This window comes from Sarcophilus harrisii, chromosome 2 (genome assembly GCF_902635505.1).
Source record: "Sarcophilus harrisii chromosome 2, mSarHar1.11, whole genome shotgun sequence".
NCBI classification, from domain to species: Eukaryota; Metazoa; Chordata; class Mammalia; order Dasyuromorphia; family Dasyuridae; genus Sarcophilus; species Sarcophilus harrisii.
Window position 1 is genome coordinate 4,251,023 of NC_045427.1, and position 15,737 is coordinate 4,266,759.

Sequence of the window (15,737 nt, forward strand, 5' to 3'; positions counted from 1 at the left end):
CTGTGTTCTCAGTTCTAAAGTGCCTCTGTTTTATGGAAGGAAGGAAGGAAGGAAGGAAGGAAGGAAGGAAGGAAGAAGAAATGGAGAGAATCATTTCTCCCCAAAAAGGATTATTTAAACAAGTGCCTTTGGGGTTTGGGGGTCTTTCCCACTTGGACATCAGTGAAAAGCTCGGCCCAGCCTGGGCTTTGTTTCCCCAGCACACAAACACGAGAAGCCGGGAGGGTCTGTGCACTGATGTAGGACGTTTATTAGGCTCCTAATCTCCATGTTTAGCGTGTGAACTTGAATGCACATGCACAGTTCCCGCCCTGGCTTTGACATGCACACAGACTCTTGGGTCGCTGCATCCCGCGCCATGCCCTGGCGGTCACCCACCCCAGGGATGAAGGACACGCCCAGCCCGCTGGGGGCGTCAGCAGGGCTCCCTTGCTCCCTTTCTCATTTCAAACTGCATCATGGACGCTATGTAAAAAATAAATTGCTGAATCAGGCATCTTCTTCAGCCTCCTTGAGAAAAAAATAAAGCCTGAGCTATGATTCCGAGCAATGATTGTCTAACCATGGCGGAAAGGTTCACCCTGAGAATTAGCGATCTGAACCGGCGTGCCAAAGGCTAGAAGGTTAGAGGCGAAATGCTGGAGGAACAGCAGCGAGACCCGACAATCCAGCCCGGCAGCCCCCCGCTGGCTCCAAGGTCTCAGGATGCCAAAGCAGAAGCTTTGAACCGGACTCTCCCACTTTGACAAAGAGGGAAACTGAGGCTCGTGGGGAGTGTGCCTGGCCCAGGCTCGCACGGTCAGCGAGTGGCTGAGCCACGTCCGGGTTCCCCATGCCCACCTCCGGGTCTCCCACGCCTGCCTCCGGGACGCCTCAATCACTTCGCCGGGTCGTTCTCCAGGGACGCGGTGTCGTAGGCATCCTCGGCCTCCTCGATGCTGGACGCGTCCGTGGAGTCTTGCTCGCTGGCCACGATCCCCGCAGAAGAAAGGCTAGAGAGGAAGGAATGTACTCGCTGGGCGTAAAGGTCGCGGATGTTGAAGTAGGGGAGCTGGCCAGCTCCCGGGGCCGGCTCCTCCCCGCCGGCGTCCCCGTCCACGTCCTTCTGCTTCTGGTAGTACTTGGAGAACTTGTTGAAGATGATGGTGATGGGCAGGGCCACCACCAGGATGCCACAGATGATGCAGGTGCTGCCCAGGAGCTTGCCCGCCAGCGTGACCGGGTGCGTGTCCCCATAGCCCACCGTGGTCATGCTGATGGTCGCCCACCACCAGCAGATGGGGATGCTGGTCAGCCCCGAGCCAGCATCGTCCTTCTCCACAGAGTAGACGAGCACGGAGAAGATGGAGATCCCCACCGAGAGGAAGAGCAGCAGCAGCCCCACCTCGTGGTAGCTGTGCCGCAGCGTGGCGCCCAGGGAGCGCAGCCCCACCGAGTGCCGGGCCAGCTTCAGGATGCGGAAGATCCTCATGAGCCGCAGGATCTGGACCACCTTGCCCACGTTCTCAATGTCCTCACTCTCCTCGTCCTGGGTGTCCACGGCCAACGTGGCATAGAAGGGGATGATGGAGACGAAGTCGATGATGTTCAGTGGGCTCTTCCAGAACTTCTTCTGGCAGGGGGCGGCCGCCAGCCTGATGGCCAGCTCCCCGGTGAACCAGACGATGCACGTGATCTCCACCGCTTCTAGGACGGGGTTTTCCACGCCGTCCTCGGTCTTCTGGAACTCCGCCATGCTGTGCACGCACATGGCCACAATGGAGGCCAGCACGACGCTCAGCGAGGAGACGGCGATGAGCTTAGCGGAGAGGCAGGAGGCGGGGTTCTCCATGTGGATCCAGATCTTCTTCCTGAGGCTGCCCAAGCGCATCCCATCGAACTTCTCCAGCTCCTTCTCAAAGACAGAGGACTCCTCGAAGGAGGAGTCCGTGCTGACGTCGTTGCTCTTTTGGTCCCAGTCCTTGTGGGGGTTGTCTTCTTTCCGCTCCTGGTAGCGGTTGCTGCAGCACGAGTCGATGAAGAGCTCGTTGATGCCCCAGTACTCGATCTCCTGGCAGAAGGAGAACACGCAGAGCTCCTCCATGACGTGGAGCTTGCCCGTGTAGTAGAAATTCAGCACGTAGCGGAACAAGGAGGGGTTGCGGTCGAAGTAGTACTCCCTCTCGGCCACGCTGTAGTCGTCGCAGAGCTCCAGGATGGCCTCCTCCGAGTGGCAGGCGAGCAGGCGCCCCAGTCTGGTGTGGGGAAAGCGGAGGAGGGTGCTCTGGCCCACCGTCTGCCTGAAGCCCCCCACATTCAGGTGAACCAGCTCCTCGTCTTGTCCGGGGCTGTGGAAAAACTCACCAAAAACCATGGCGACCGCTGCAGGCTGCCTGCTGACCCGGGAGACTGGCAAGGGCGAGGGTACGGCATCTGGAAGGAATACCAGACACAGTTAGGCGGTCCATCCCGCAAAAGCCCCGAAGAGATACTCTTACCCTCCCTCCCGAGCAGAGACGATGAATTAAAAACCTGGCAGGAAATGAGAGCGCAAATACGGCGCTCCCACGAGCTAGAAGGAAATTAAAGCCAGCCTTGGTGTTAGGCCACTGGCAGGATCCCAAGCTGGTAACTCTGCCTCCTCCATCCCCAAATCCCTTTAGGAAAGCAGACCAGGATATTACTCCTAGCCAAACTCACGTCCCTATTGTTAGTCCTAATGAATTTGATTTTTTTAATCTCCAAAATCTACAAAAGTACCACAATTTTAGGTAAAGACTTAAAAAAAAAAAAACATTTGCCTGAATTGGACATAAGAAATCTATAATATCCCTGAAGTCAGGAGAATCTGAGTTCAAATTTGGCCTCAGACACTTAACACTTCCTAGCTGTGTGACCCTGGGCAAGTCACTTAACCCCAAGTGTCTCAGCAACAACAAAAAAAGAAAAAGAAAAAGAGAAGAGAAGAGAAGAGAAGAGAAGAGAAGAGAAGAGAAGAGAGAAGAGAAGAGAAGAGAAGAGAAGAGAAGAGAAGAGGAGAAGAGAAGAGAAGAGGAGAGGAGAAGAGAAGAGAAGAAATCCATAATATAAGAAATCCTTTCCTAGGGTCTTTTATGAAGATGGAGGCTCTTGAATACTATGCTCGTAGAGTCTGTGACCAAGCCAGTGAAAATGATGAGTTTGAACCACTGAAAGGGAGGTCACCAGAGGAGGATATGTGTCATGGAACTCATTTCTAATGGCTGTTGATGAAGGAGGAACATCCCTCTTCACACACACACACACACACACACACACACACACACACACATGCATCTATGAAGTTAGGACATTCACTCTTCCAGAGACAAATCCAAAAAAGGTTCCACATGTGAAAGATACAACTCGCGGAGTCACGGACTCACAGATGGTCCAAGTTGGAAATAAGCTAGAACAGAGAATACAGAATATTAGAACTGAAAGGGAATTCAAAAGAGAGTCAAAGCTGGTCTAGAACTGATAACATCTACAACAAAAGAGTTTAGAAAGACCTTAGCTCCTAGAGGAGAGATGTCGGCTTTAAAAGAACTTTAGAACTCAGAACCCAGAATATTAGAATCAGAAGTCCCACAATCCAACTTCTAGATTTTGGGAAATTGAAATGAAATCCCTTAAGTTTTCAATCCTTTCTCTCCCGGGGCCATGGGAATTGTCTTTGTTGCTTTTCTCTGTGTTCCTAAGCCTCAAGTCTCGCCCTTTCCATAAATCCTTCCATGACTCCCACAGCTGCAAGTATCTTCCCCCATTTGATCTCTCCGTGTTTTGTATATATGCTACATCTGCTCATACGAGTACTCACGTGGGCTTGCCTGACAGAATATAAGCTCCTTGGGGACAGGACTGTCTCACTTTCCCCAGCACCAAGTACAATACCTGGCACAGGGTAGGCGCTTAATAAATACATCTTCATGGATTCAGTCCAGGGATTCCCCATCCCCTTTCTGCATTCCCATAGTCCTCGGCATCTGCAACAGTCAAATCTGCCTAATTGTTCCCTTATCATGTCACAGGTAAGACTCTTGTCTTCCCAGCTGCACGGCCAGTTAGGAAGGAGCCCTGCTGTCCTTTCCCCGGATCTTCCCACTCGAGATGCACTCAGCACATATCAGTGGCACACAGCCACCAGACAGAGCTCTGCAGTGGCTGCAGTCTCTATGTCACTCAATCATCAGGCCCTGGAGCTGACATCTCCAAGATCACCGATTCCTGCTTTCTCAAACAGAAGGAACTAAGACACGGATGGAACTTATTCCCCACTTGCTGGTGCCACTGCCTGTGAAAATCCTCCCCTCTTCACCACATTCTGTCCCCTCCCAATCTAATAACAACCAGAATTAATCACAGTTCACAGCAGAAAGCTCTCTGCATGGTCTCATTCAGGCCTCTTGATACAATGGGAGTCCCCGTAGATTTGACCATAGTCATAGCTCTCCAACCTGCCCCCCACCTGCTTCCCACTTGAACCTCTCAGAGTCCCATTACCAACCCTAACAACATCCCCAATAAAGAAACTCAGGCTCAGAGGGAAAATCCTTGCCCAAGGTCTCACTGCTAGCACCAGGAGCTGAAGAGATTCCAGACTTTCCTGCCCTGGACTGGACCACAGATGTATGCTTTTCTTTTAAAACTGCTGGACAGGCCGACTTCCTCACTGTACAGATGGGGAAACTGAGGTTCAGAGGATGATCGTGACTTCCCAAGAATCCATGCGGATTTGAAGCAGGTGTCTCCAGTCTCCCACACCCTGGGCCTCTGACTGATGGGACTGAGGAGAAAAGCATTTCCTGATCTTGAGATGGAAGCTGAGGGCATTGTGGGTACTGTGCCCATTCTGACAGGGCCCGAGGCTCTGAGCAGCATAAAGGGAGCAGTCCCTTCTCCCTCTGGTTCCTGGGAGTCCAACGACCCCCGCCGGGCCAGATTTTCTCCCCTACAAAGGGCACGAGGAGGAATGTGGCTTGAAAATATCATTCTGGGCTCATCCATCAAGAGAGGAAAGTTTCTGTTTCCAGGAAGAAACAGGGACAGAGGCTGCCATCCACCTCCAGGTGCTGTCCACGGTGCCCGGTCCTGACGGTTGCAGAGCACGTACTGTCTGTTGTCCCACCGGCTAATGGGCCGGCTGACCTTTCCCGGAGACTTCCTGCCCGGCTTGGCTTTCTATTCTTAGCTCGGTATCCTTCTTTCCCAGCCAGAGACGGTCCCCAGGCGCAAGCCACGTTATTCCCTGGCTTCAGATCCCTCCAAAGGGAAATTCCATGTCAATTCGCAACGAAAATAACTGGCGATTTATGGGGTGCCTTAAGATTCATTGTTAACCATCCTTTTTTCCATTTTATCCTCAGGACGGTTGTGTGTGTGTGTGTGGGTATGAGAGAGAGAGAGAGAGAGAGAGAGAGAGAGAGAGAGAGAGAGAGAGAGAAACACAGAGAAACTGAGAGACAGAGACAGACACAGAAACAGAGACAGAGATAGAGACAGAGGAAGGGAAAGAGGGAGGGAAGGAGGAAGGGATGAAAGAAGAGAGGCAGATAGACATACACAGAAAGAGACAGACACAGAGACACAGAGACAGAGAGAAAGAAACAGATAGAGATAGAGAGACAGAGAGAAAGAGAAACAGAGAGAGTCAGAGAGACAGAGACAGAAAGAGACAGACAGAGAATGCAAATATAGACAGAGAGACAAAGAGAGACAGAGACAGACAGAGAGAACTGCAGATATTATTATCATCATTTTACAGATTCCTATAACATGGGAATTGGAAGGGACTTCATTGGACACTTGAAAGAAATCCCCACCATTACGCCCGACACATGGTGGATCTCCAAGGAGGGGAGCCCGCCACCTTCCCAGGGTACAGCTGACTTGCTGATAGCTCTAATTCTTGGGCAGTTTTCTCTAAGCTCCAGCCACTACAGCCTTCTTCATACCGTCCCCCACTGAGCTGGTCCTGGCCTTTGGGGCCAAGCAGAACAAGTCTCATCTCTCCCCAGCACAACAGGCCTTCATGTATTCAAAGAGCCAGTGTGTCAGGTAAGTGGTCAACAAACATCGATCGAGTGCCTACTGTATTGCAGACACCGTGCTGAGCTCTAGGTATACAGAGAAAGGCAAACCCACAACGTGGAGGAGACCACAAACAAACAGCCATGTTCCAGCAAGCTGTGGTCAAGATAAATAAGAAATGATCATCCAAGAGAAGGCACCAGAAGTAAAAGGGATTCTGGGAAACTTCCTGCAGATGGGGAGATTTAGGCAGAGAGGAGGAGGGAGAGAGTTCCATCGTGTCCACTTCCTTCAGCCACTCTTCATGGCCTGGACCACCCTGAGGGCCCTTCTCCGGGTGCTCCCTAACTCATCAGTGCCCTTCTTAAAGTACAGTCCTGAGCAGTGACTGCGGCTGGGCCGGCTGAGGGCAGAAGCGGGTTCTCTATTTCCGAAGCCACAGCCTGGCTTACCTCAGCTCGATGTGGCCCCGGCCTGACTGCCACATCCCACCACGGCTCGTCATTCTTGCGACCACCTGAGCTCTGCCTGGGCCGACTCCTCTGACCCTGATGGAACTGAGTTTTGTGTCCACATTCAAGGCTTCGCAGTTTTCCTACCGAATTTCATTTTACTCAATTGACCCAAATGTTCGTGTCTGTCAAGAGCCTTCTGAATCCTGGCTCCGTCTTCCAGTGGGAATGTGGGAAGTAGGGAAGTGACCATTGGGAAGTAGGAATGGGGAGAAGTCCAGAAAGGCCGAAGCAAAGACCAATAAAGAATGGTGGCCTGGCCCCTTCCCCTGGGGGGGGGGTCCCAGGAAAGACTTGTCAAAGGGAGGAGGGGGCTGCAAGGGAGGGGGAGAAGTCAGCTAAGGCGAGGTGGGAAAGTCAGGACAGTCTGAAGCAGCTGGCAAGGGAGTGCAGGATCCCATGGAGCATGTGAGGGGCAAGGATGAGAAAAAGCCCAGAAAAAGCGTCTTGTGAATGAAAGCTCTGAGGGCGGCTTCTTAACAAAAAGAGGAGGGAAGGGGAGGACCATGAATTAGGATTTAGTTATTAAAAATATAGTCTAATATTCATTTCTCTCAATCTGGATAGAATGGGAAGAAGTTTAAACACTCAGTGGAAAAGTTGGCATGTGATCCTAGAGGCAATAGGGAGCTACTAAAACTCCTTGGGAAAGAGGGGAGTTAAGCACCTACTATGTCCCAGGCACTGTGCCAAATGTTTGACAAAGATCACCTCTTTTGAACAGGGGAGTTCCACGGCCACGAATATGTCCTAAGGCCATTATTCTGACAGTTGGACAGAAGATGGAGAAGGCAGACCCCGCAGCAGGGAAGCAAGTAGGAGGCCATGGCTATGATCCCAACCAGAGCTGATGAAGCTGACCTGGAGGGGGGGGGGGGGGGAAAAGGCTAAGTAAGGATTTAAGAAGCGCCAGGTCCAGTACTCTCTACTGCACCGCTGAGTTCTCTCAGTTCATGGATGTCAGAGCCCAGAGTCACAGAGCTGGGAAGAGTCTGGGCAAGATCTGAAATTATCTTTCTCCTCCTCTTCCTTCCCCCTCCCCCTCCCCTTTTCCTTTCTCTTTCTTCTTCCTTTTCCCCTCTCCTCCCCTTCTCCTCTTCCTCCCCTCCTCTCCTTCTTCCTTCTCCCTCTTTCTCTCTCCCTCCCTTTCTTCTTCCTCCTCCTCCTTTTCCTTATCTTCTTCCTCCTCCCCCTTCCTTTCTCCTTTCTCCTTCCTCCCCTTCCTCCTCCTCCTCGTCTTTTTCTTCCTCCTTCTCCTTCTTTTCCTCCTCTTCTTTCCCCTCCCCTCCCCCTCCTCCATCCCCTTCCTCCTCCTCTTCCCTTCTTTCTCCCTTCTCCCTCTCTCTCCTCCTCCTCCTCCTCTTCCCTTCCCCTCTCCTCTTCCTCTTCCTCCCCCTTCCCTTCTCCTTTCTCCCTTCTCTCTCTCTCTCCTCCTCTTACTTCTCCTCCTCCCCCTCTTCCTCCTCTTCCTCCCCCTCTTTCCCCATGCCCAATATCTGTCCCTGTTCCGGATTTCTGGCTCCCTGCCCCCCGGAGCCGGCCCGAGCCCAGCCGGAGCTCTCACCCACACTCGCAGGAGGTCCCACAGGCTCCCCTCATCCTGTCCGGTGGAGTCTCCATCGCCGGCGGGCAGTGCCGTCCACCCCCCCTGGACTCAGGGGCACACGAGAGGGATCCTCGGGCAGCCGGGGAGAAGGGGCCGGGCCTGGGCATCTCCTGGCCAAGGAAGCCAGGGGGAGATTCTACTCATCTGAGGAGGGAAGAACCAAAGTGAGAGGTCGCCGGACCTGCAAGGATGAAGCCCCGGCCGGCGCCGCTTCCCTCCTGCCCCGATTCTTCTTCTAAGGAAAGGGGCCCCTGGAGCTCACGTGCACTCGGACAAGGGGTGGGCTCCCCTGCTGGGAGGACAGGCCTCCCCAGAGACAGAAGGAAACGTGAGGGACCCCTGGGAAGCCCGCTCAGCCGAGCCAGAACCTCCCTGGAGCTGAGAGAGGCTGAGACTACAGACTGTCTTCCCAGTGCCACATCCAGCACTGTGTCCAGCATACAGCAGGCGCTTAACAGATGCTCACTGAGGCAAACTGGAGCTGGCTGGCCCGAGCTTCCCCAAGCAGCCAGAATTATCCCCATAACACAGAAGAGGTAAATATGGTTCACAGAGCTCTGAGAAAGACCCAGGTCATGTGGCTAGTCTTACTTGTGCCTTTGTAATTAGTCATTACTCTATTATATTATATATAATATATATATATATATTAGTGCCCATTGGTGCCCATTTTTTATTCTTTTCTAAATTAGCATTTGTGCCTTTCTTCTTCTTCTTCTTCTTCTTCTTCTTCTTCTTCTTCTTCATCATCATCATCATCATCATCATCACTAACATTTCTTCAGCGCTTCCAATGTGCCAGGGCTTGTGCTAAGACAAGGGGGTAAATGCTTTTATCCCCCCTATTTTACAGATAAGAAAACTGAGGCAGACAGAGGCCACTTGTGCAGGATTCCTGCACAAAAGCCTGTTGGGTTGAGCTGCAGGGCAATCTGGGCTTTCCCTCCTCTGCCAATGTTTGTGGAGCCTCAGCCACCGAAGGGCCATCTCTGGAAAGGGGCGGCCCTCGCCCGTGCCAGCCTCACTCTCCCTTCAAATATCACACAGCTGGGGGAAGGGGATCCAGTGATTATGGAAATAGGGATAATCATAATAGCCTGGGCCTAGTTTTTATTTTTTTGGTTTTATAAATTGCTGGACTCTTGTTTTACTAATTATTAAATGACAATCATAGAGGGTCCAGGGTGCGCCCTTCTCAGGAGCTGCATTCCCTGGAGAGTTCACTGGTTCTCAAACCAGAGTTAAGACCCAGTCTGGGGGGGGGTGCCTCATCTCCCATTACCCACCCATTCCCAGGGTCCCTCTGCCTCATTCCAGAAGAGCCTGCCCTGAACCCAAGCCCGAGGCACAAAGGGGAGTTCTCTTGGACAGCCTGAGCCCAGCCCCAGCTATCATTACCATCCAGCTCTGGATCCCCAGCACTTACTCTCTGCTTGGCAAACAGTAAGTATCTAATAAGTGCTATTCCATTTCGTTCCTCCCCAAATCACAATGTATTCATTTACCTGCCCCACCACGTTCCCCCTACACTCACACTCACTCACACTCATACACACACATTCACACTCACACTCATGGAAGCTCATTGAAGGCATGCTTTCTGATTCCCTATTTCTCCAATATTCTGCACCTTGATAAACAAGGAGAACGGAATTAGTCACGAAACCCGTAGTATGAACACACACCACGGACCAGCTTTTTGTCCCAAGGATGCTCCGCCTTAAAGCTCCCAAGGGGAGTCATGGGGAGGTGTTAGGATTCTTACAAGGTGTTAAGTCAGTTATCTAATTTAGCGCAGTACTTAACAGTTCTCTAGCTCCCTGATGTATTTAGTGCTCGTTGGAGTTCTACAATATGCACAAGTCAGAGAGGACTCTGGGAGATTCACAAGTCAGAGAGGACTCTGAGAGATTCACAAGTCAGAGAGGACAAGCCCACTAACCCACAAGCCCACTCTCAGAGGCAGAGGCAGATTCATTCCATATATCACCTTTGTGCTGGCTGGAGACAGAGGGAGATGGAGGCTGAAGCTGGAAGAGACAAAGGATGAGCAACAGGAGCTCTCAGAACCAAGGAGAGAGACAGGCCTCTGAGAAAACTAACTGGGCTATTTTGAAGGAGACAATTAAGGATTTGGACTTTAACTCCTGGCTGTATTTGGGGTGATTATCACTCTGAACTGAAAGGAAGGCTGCCCCCAGAAGTCCCCCAAGAAACCTGCTCCCAGAGAACGACTATAATTTAGAGAAAAGAAGAACATTACAGAGAGGGGCCAGGAGGAGTGGGACAATTTTCTGGAAACTCCTGAAAGTGTCTCCTCACGCCTGCTGCCCTTCCTGGTCCTGCTTCTTGGGAGACACATGGTTGCCTTAGGGTTCTGAGCTCGGGTCCGTGCCCGTTACTGCGGGCTCCCCTTGTCTGTGGTTCTGGCGCTGAGCCATTTTCTCCTGCTGGGATTTAAGCTCTCTGAGGCAGGAGCTCTTTCACCCTGATCTCTGTGTTCCCAGGTGCCTATCACAGTGCCTGGCATACAGAAGGTACTGAATAGGTGCTTATTGTCAGAGTAGAAGCACCTCACCCAAGGTGAGTATTTATAACAGGAATTTTAATTCCACCGTTCTTTGAACCCAGACCCAGACTCCAAGTCTGGCAAGACCTTCAGCAGCAAAGCTGAACCTGTTCCCATCTCAGCAATGGGGGCTGGGGGCCTTGTCCTCTCTCCCTCCCAGGCTAGGGTGGAGATGGCGTTCTGGAGAGCTAACAAGGTGACGCACCCACAACCCGGCCCTTCCCCGGACTCACCACTGCTGCCGGGCTCCAATGGGGACAAGGCAGCCTTCGGGAGCCCTCTCTGGTCTAACAGAAGGTCCGTCCAGTTAGAAGACAACGGCCCCATGGGGGGGGGGGGAAACGGCTGGAAAAGGCACAGAAAGCTATCATTAGTCCATGGGACATCTGATGAATGAGCATTTATTAAGCACCGAGTAGGTGCCAGCCGCTATACCGGCTAGAGTTAAGGATCCAAAGGCAAAAAAGAGGGCTCATGGCCCCTGGAGTGAGAGGCCTGGGTTTGTGGGGCCAGAGGAGCCGAGGATCCTGAGCCAGAGAGGAGCCTCGGAGAGGAGCAAATGGACCCGGAGGGAGGAGCAAACAGACCCAGAGGGATGAAAGGGGCTTCCCCGACTCCGGCACCCAGAGACTGTCCAGTCATCCAGAACTGAAGCAGCTGCTGTGCGGGCCGGCCCAGGCTCTGTGCCTTACAGCTCACTGCCTCCCTCTGTCCCTCACACACTCACACTCACACACACACACACACACACACACACACACACACATACACACAATACAACACACACACACACTTGGGGATCGGCAGGGTGGGCACCGAGGTAACGCACGCCCAGCACAGTCCAGTTCAGAGCTTCCATTCATTACTGCCCACTCCCGTCCGTCCCCCTCCATCCCCCCCCTTCTAACTGGCCCAGGCCAGGTTTCTGGCCGCCCCCTCCGCCGAGCACTTGGCGGCGACCACCAGCCCCTCCTGGCTTTGGAAAAAGACCCAGACGGACCCGCCCAAGGGAACACTCGGCCGTGGTGCCGGGGGCTCCTCCGGACTCTTTATGTTCAGAAAAAAGCGCAGAAACTTGGGGGGCAGTAACAGAAGCCAAGGGGCTGCTTCTAAAACTGAAGCAAGACACCAAGGCAGGATCCGGATTGGTTGGGGGGGGCTGTGCACCCCTAAATCTGAGGACCAGGAGAGAGGTGGGGGAAGAGGATCTTGGAGAAGCTCAAGTTATCAAGTGAGCTATGGACCACTGGGGCAGAAGGAAGAGAAGGTAAAAGGTTTGGGGAGAAGAGCCCGGGGCTACTGAGGCAACAGGACCTAATGGCGGGGGGTTCCCGGATATCAGCCAACTCTCTCTCCGTCCCACAGCAGCGGATCATCTCTTAACTTCTACTGATGGGTTATCCTTCAAAAAGAGTGGAAGGACCAAGGGGGCAGTGATCTGGACCCTTTTTCACAGGAGAAATTGTTGATTGTCGGGGGTGAAGATGACCGGGGGAGTGGCTGAGACTTCTGACATTGAACTGAAGTCTTAAAAAACCATCAAGCTTTTCTGGTGCAGCAAGGTAATGGTAGCGATGTGTGCGCATGTACTGGATTTAACAGATATTGGACTGCTTGCCATGGAGAGGAAGGGTTAAAGGGAAGGAATTGGAACACAAGGTTTTGCAAGAGTTGATGTCGAAGAAGTCTCCATGCAGATGTTTTGAAAAGTAAAAATCTTTAATAAAAAAAAATCAAGGTTTAGTTTTTCTCCTTCCCATCTCCCCTCCCATTTCTTTAATCCATCTTCATTTTTATTTACTTTTCCTTCTCTTCCCATTTCCCTATTCCCTATTCTCTTCCCTCTGTATTCCCTAAATCAAACTCTGTATGTGTGTGTGTGTGTTTGTGTGTGTGAGAGTGAGTGTGTGTGTGCAGTTCAGGTGATATGACTCCCGACCACCACACCCTCCTGGTTCATATGGATTTTCCCCTGAGCTTCCCCATGTGAGATGATAAATCGATAGAATTTAAACCCGAGGAAGGTGAGGAGCCAGTAAGGGAGACCAGAGCTGCCCTCTGAGAGTCCGTCCCCTGCCCAGATAAACTCCCCCCAGGGATATTGGGGAATGCCCAGATGTGCCAGCTGAGTAAATTCTCAGGGACCCAGCCCAAGGACTAGAAATGGGTGAACGTCCTGCTTTTCAAAATAAGAGCGTAATTTGCTTGCCTTTTCATCCAGGAAAAAATTCAAGAACATAATTTGGAAAAATACGGTTTCTAAAACTGAGAAGAAGAAACAATTATAAAGGGCCAGGACAGCTACGGCAAGAACAGATCATTCGAAATACCATGATCTCATTTTCTGATGGCGTTCCGAGACTTGTAGATGGAAGAAATGCGGATTTGCCTGGATTTTAGGAAGGTTTGATAATGGGCTTCCATGATTGGATTTTTATAGACATTAAGGAGACAGGAGCGAGTGAGATTCCAGTCCAGGGATGTGGCTGTGGCTAAACGCCCAAGCCCAAAGAGACCACTGATAGTCTGATGAGTCCTGGGAGAGGGCCTGCAGTGCGATGCCCCGGGGGCCTCTACTTGCTCATGGGCTGATCAGAACTTTTCAAAGTAATATGGGGTTGAATGAGAGCAGGAAAATGCTGGGCAGATTAGCTAATGCAAAACCAGGAGTCTAGGAGACAGAATATTTAACAAGCTGGATAAAACCTAACAGCAATAATGAGAAAGATCCTGTATTTGAGTTTTTAAAAATGCAATTCCTCAAGTTCAAGATGAAAGGCTCATAGCTGGACAACAGTTTATCTGAGGATTTTAGGGGACCGCAAGTTCTATCTCGTACATGAAAACAGGGCAGAGCAGCCAATCACGTCAGCGGATGGCTCTCAGGAGGCAGAGAAGTGCCGGCTCACCTTATGCTGCCTTATATGGACCATGTATGGAACTCTGCTGCTTAGGTAGCTCCGGGCACCACAATTTAGGAAGGAAATGAACCAGTGGGGAGCGGATCTGGAGCAGGAAGAGCAGGGTGGAGAGGGCAATGGAGAGTAAGTCTATTGAAGGTCCTTTGGAGGACTCATGGATGGTGACTCTCCCTAGAGAAGAAAAGACTGGGCTAAATGGATGGCTACAGTCAAATATCTTTTGGGCTTTCACATGGGAAGCCCCAGAGCCAGGAGAAGGGAGGGCAATGGAAAGAAGTGGGGGACAGCTTCAAGAAGAGGGGGCAGCCTCAGGAAGCTGCAGATCCCAGGACTCCAGGACAAATGTTGGAAAAGAAAAGAAGTTGGAAAGGACTTTAGAGTTTAATTCCCATAATTTACACAGGGGGGAAACTGAGGCCCAGAGGCTAAGCAATTTTCCCAGGACCACATAGCCAGGAAGTCTCTGAGGCAGGATCTGAACTCAGGTCCTTCTAACTCCTAGTCCCAAGCTCTACATGCCATGCCATGAGTTCCCCTTCCAGGAAAGCTTTTCCCCACAGAGGGAGTCTCATTAAAATATAGGTTGAGACTCGATTCTTCTGGGTAGACTAGATTCTTCCTGCCAGTTCTGAGCTTTTGTTACTGATTCTATTATAAATATTGGAGAAGGGATGGAGATGCTGAGAAATAAATCAGCAGCTTCATTGCTCATGAAAAAATGATTCCACTGGAGAAGAATTGAGGAAATTCCCCTTCCTACTCAACTGCCAGAGGCGGGGGACAATGGGTGTGTACACTACATATATTTTTACACACGATTGTTATGTCTGTTGATTTTGTTCAACGGCCTTTTTTTCTCTTTTTAAATCTTTGTTACAAGGTCTGCCTCAGTAGGGAGGGGGAGAAGGGATGTTTTGAGAAATGAAGGTAACAAAAACAAAAGATATCAAGAAAAAGATTCAAAAGAAAAAACCCATGGCAAGGGGAAATAGTTACTAATAGCACCAGAATTTATATGATACTCAAGTTTCTCAAGAGCTTCAGCCCAAACAAGAGCCTCATAGCATCTCTCTACAGCAAACCCACCCAGGTATTCTAACTCCATTTTGGCAGGAGGAAGCAGAAGGTGTGGGACTTGCCCAGAATCACACAGTGAGGAAGTGTGAGAAGCCCAATGTGAGGTCAGGGCTCTTTGGCTCCAAGGGAAGCTTTCTCTGCAGCACGCTGTCATTTTGGAAGACGGATTTCTGAAATACCCTTCTCTGGGGGGCCAACATCCCGAAGATAAATGTCTCCACCTGAGCTACCCCTCAGGCCAGGCCCAGCCTCAAAAGACTAACCAAAGCTGGGAATTCACCACCTTTGGAGGGCTCCAATAAGGATCAGAGAAGATCCCAGAAATGATATCTTCCCCAAACTCCATAATAAATTCCAGCTGAGTCACATTCATACTTTTTAAAAAATGAACCACATAAATTTAGAAGAAAAGGGAATGGATTTATCTCAACTGCAGAAGGGAAATAAAATGTTATCTATCGAACAAATAGAAAAAAGTTTTAAAAGGACAAGGTAGACTGATGCAATTACATACACATAAAAATTATTTTCCATACAAAAACAATATAACCAAGATAAAAAGAAACACGTCAGATTAGGAGAAATATCTGAAGCAAATAAATCTAAAATGTAACAGAGTATATTAAAAAAACTGATACAATCATAGCACCATTCCCTAAAGTCAATTCTATTGCACTGCCACACATGCATGAGATTGCAAAGATAAATATCAACGACAGAAGGAAATGGCAATGCGGATTGTATTGAGAAACGTATACATTGCTGATGGAATTGCAAACTGGCAGAATCTCTTGGGAGAGCAGACTGGAATCACTAGAAAAGATAATATCCCAATTCACTGGGGGCAGCTACCAATGGGGCACAAAGGCCGTCAACTCACAGTCTCCCTTGCACTCTGCCCCCGTCTTTTTTCCCCACCAGACTTCTCTGTGGACTCCCTTTACACCGTTTCTCCTGCCTCATTTGTATGAAGGAGAACCAGCCCATTGCCCTTTGTTCAAGCCTTTCTTCAGCACCTCAAATGA

At 50.7% G+C, this 15,737-nt stretch overlaps 1 protein-coding gene across 3 annotated transcripts; it reads right to left on the reverse strand.

The window, feature by feature from the left end:
- Positions 1-225: 225 nt before the first annotated feature.
- On the reverse strand, positions 226-11,142 carry KCNS3 (potassium voltage-gated channel modifier subfamily S member 3). 3 transcript variants are annotated; one of them, XM_031949601.1, is made up of 4 exons: positions 10,948-11,024; positions 8,104-8,289; positions 7,251-7,400; positions 226-2,412 (listed from the first exon to the last, which is right to left on the reverse strand). In XM_031949601.1, the coding sequence occupies exons 3-4, from the start codon at positions 7,297-7,299 to the stop codon at positions 878-880; spliced, it is 1,584 nt and encodes a 527-aa protein (XP_031805461.1). In that variant the 5' UTR covers positions 7,300-7,400; positions 8,104-8,289; positions 10,948-11,024; the 3' UTR covers positions 226-877. The 3 variants fall into 3 exon arrangements, with proteins under 3 accessions (XP_031805461.1, XP_023351442.1, XP_012396403.2); XM_023495674.2 differs by lacking the exon at positions 7,251-7,400; XM_012540949.3 differs by lacking the exons at positions 7,251-7,400; positions 8,104-8,289 and having other exon boundaries at positions 10,948-11,142.
- Between the last annotated feature and the right edge of the window lie 4,595 nt (positions 11,143-15,737).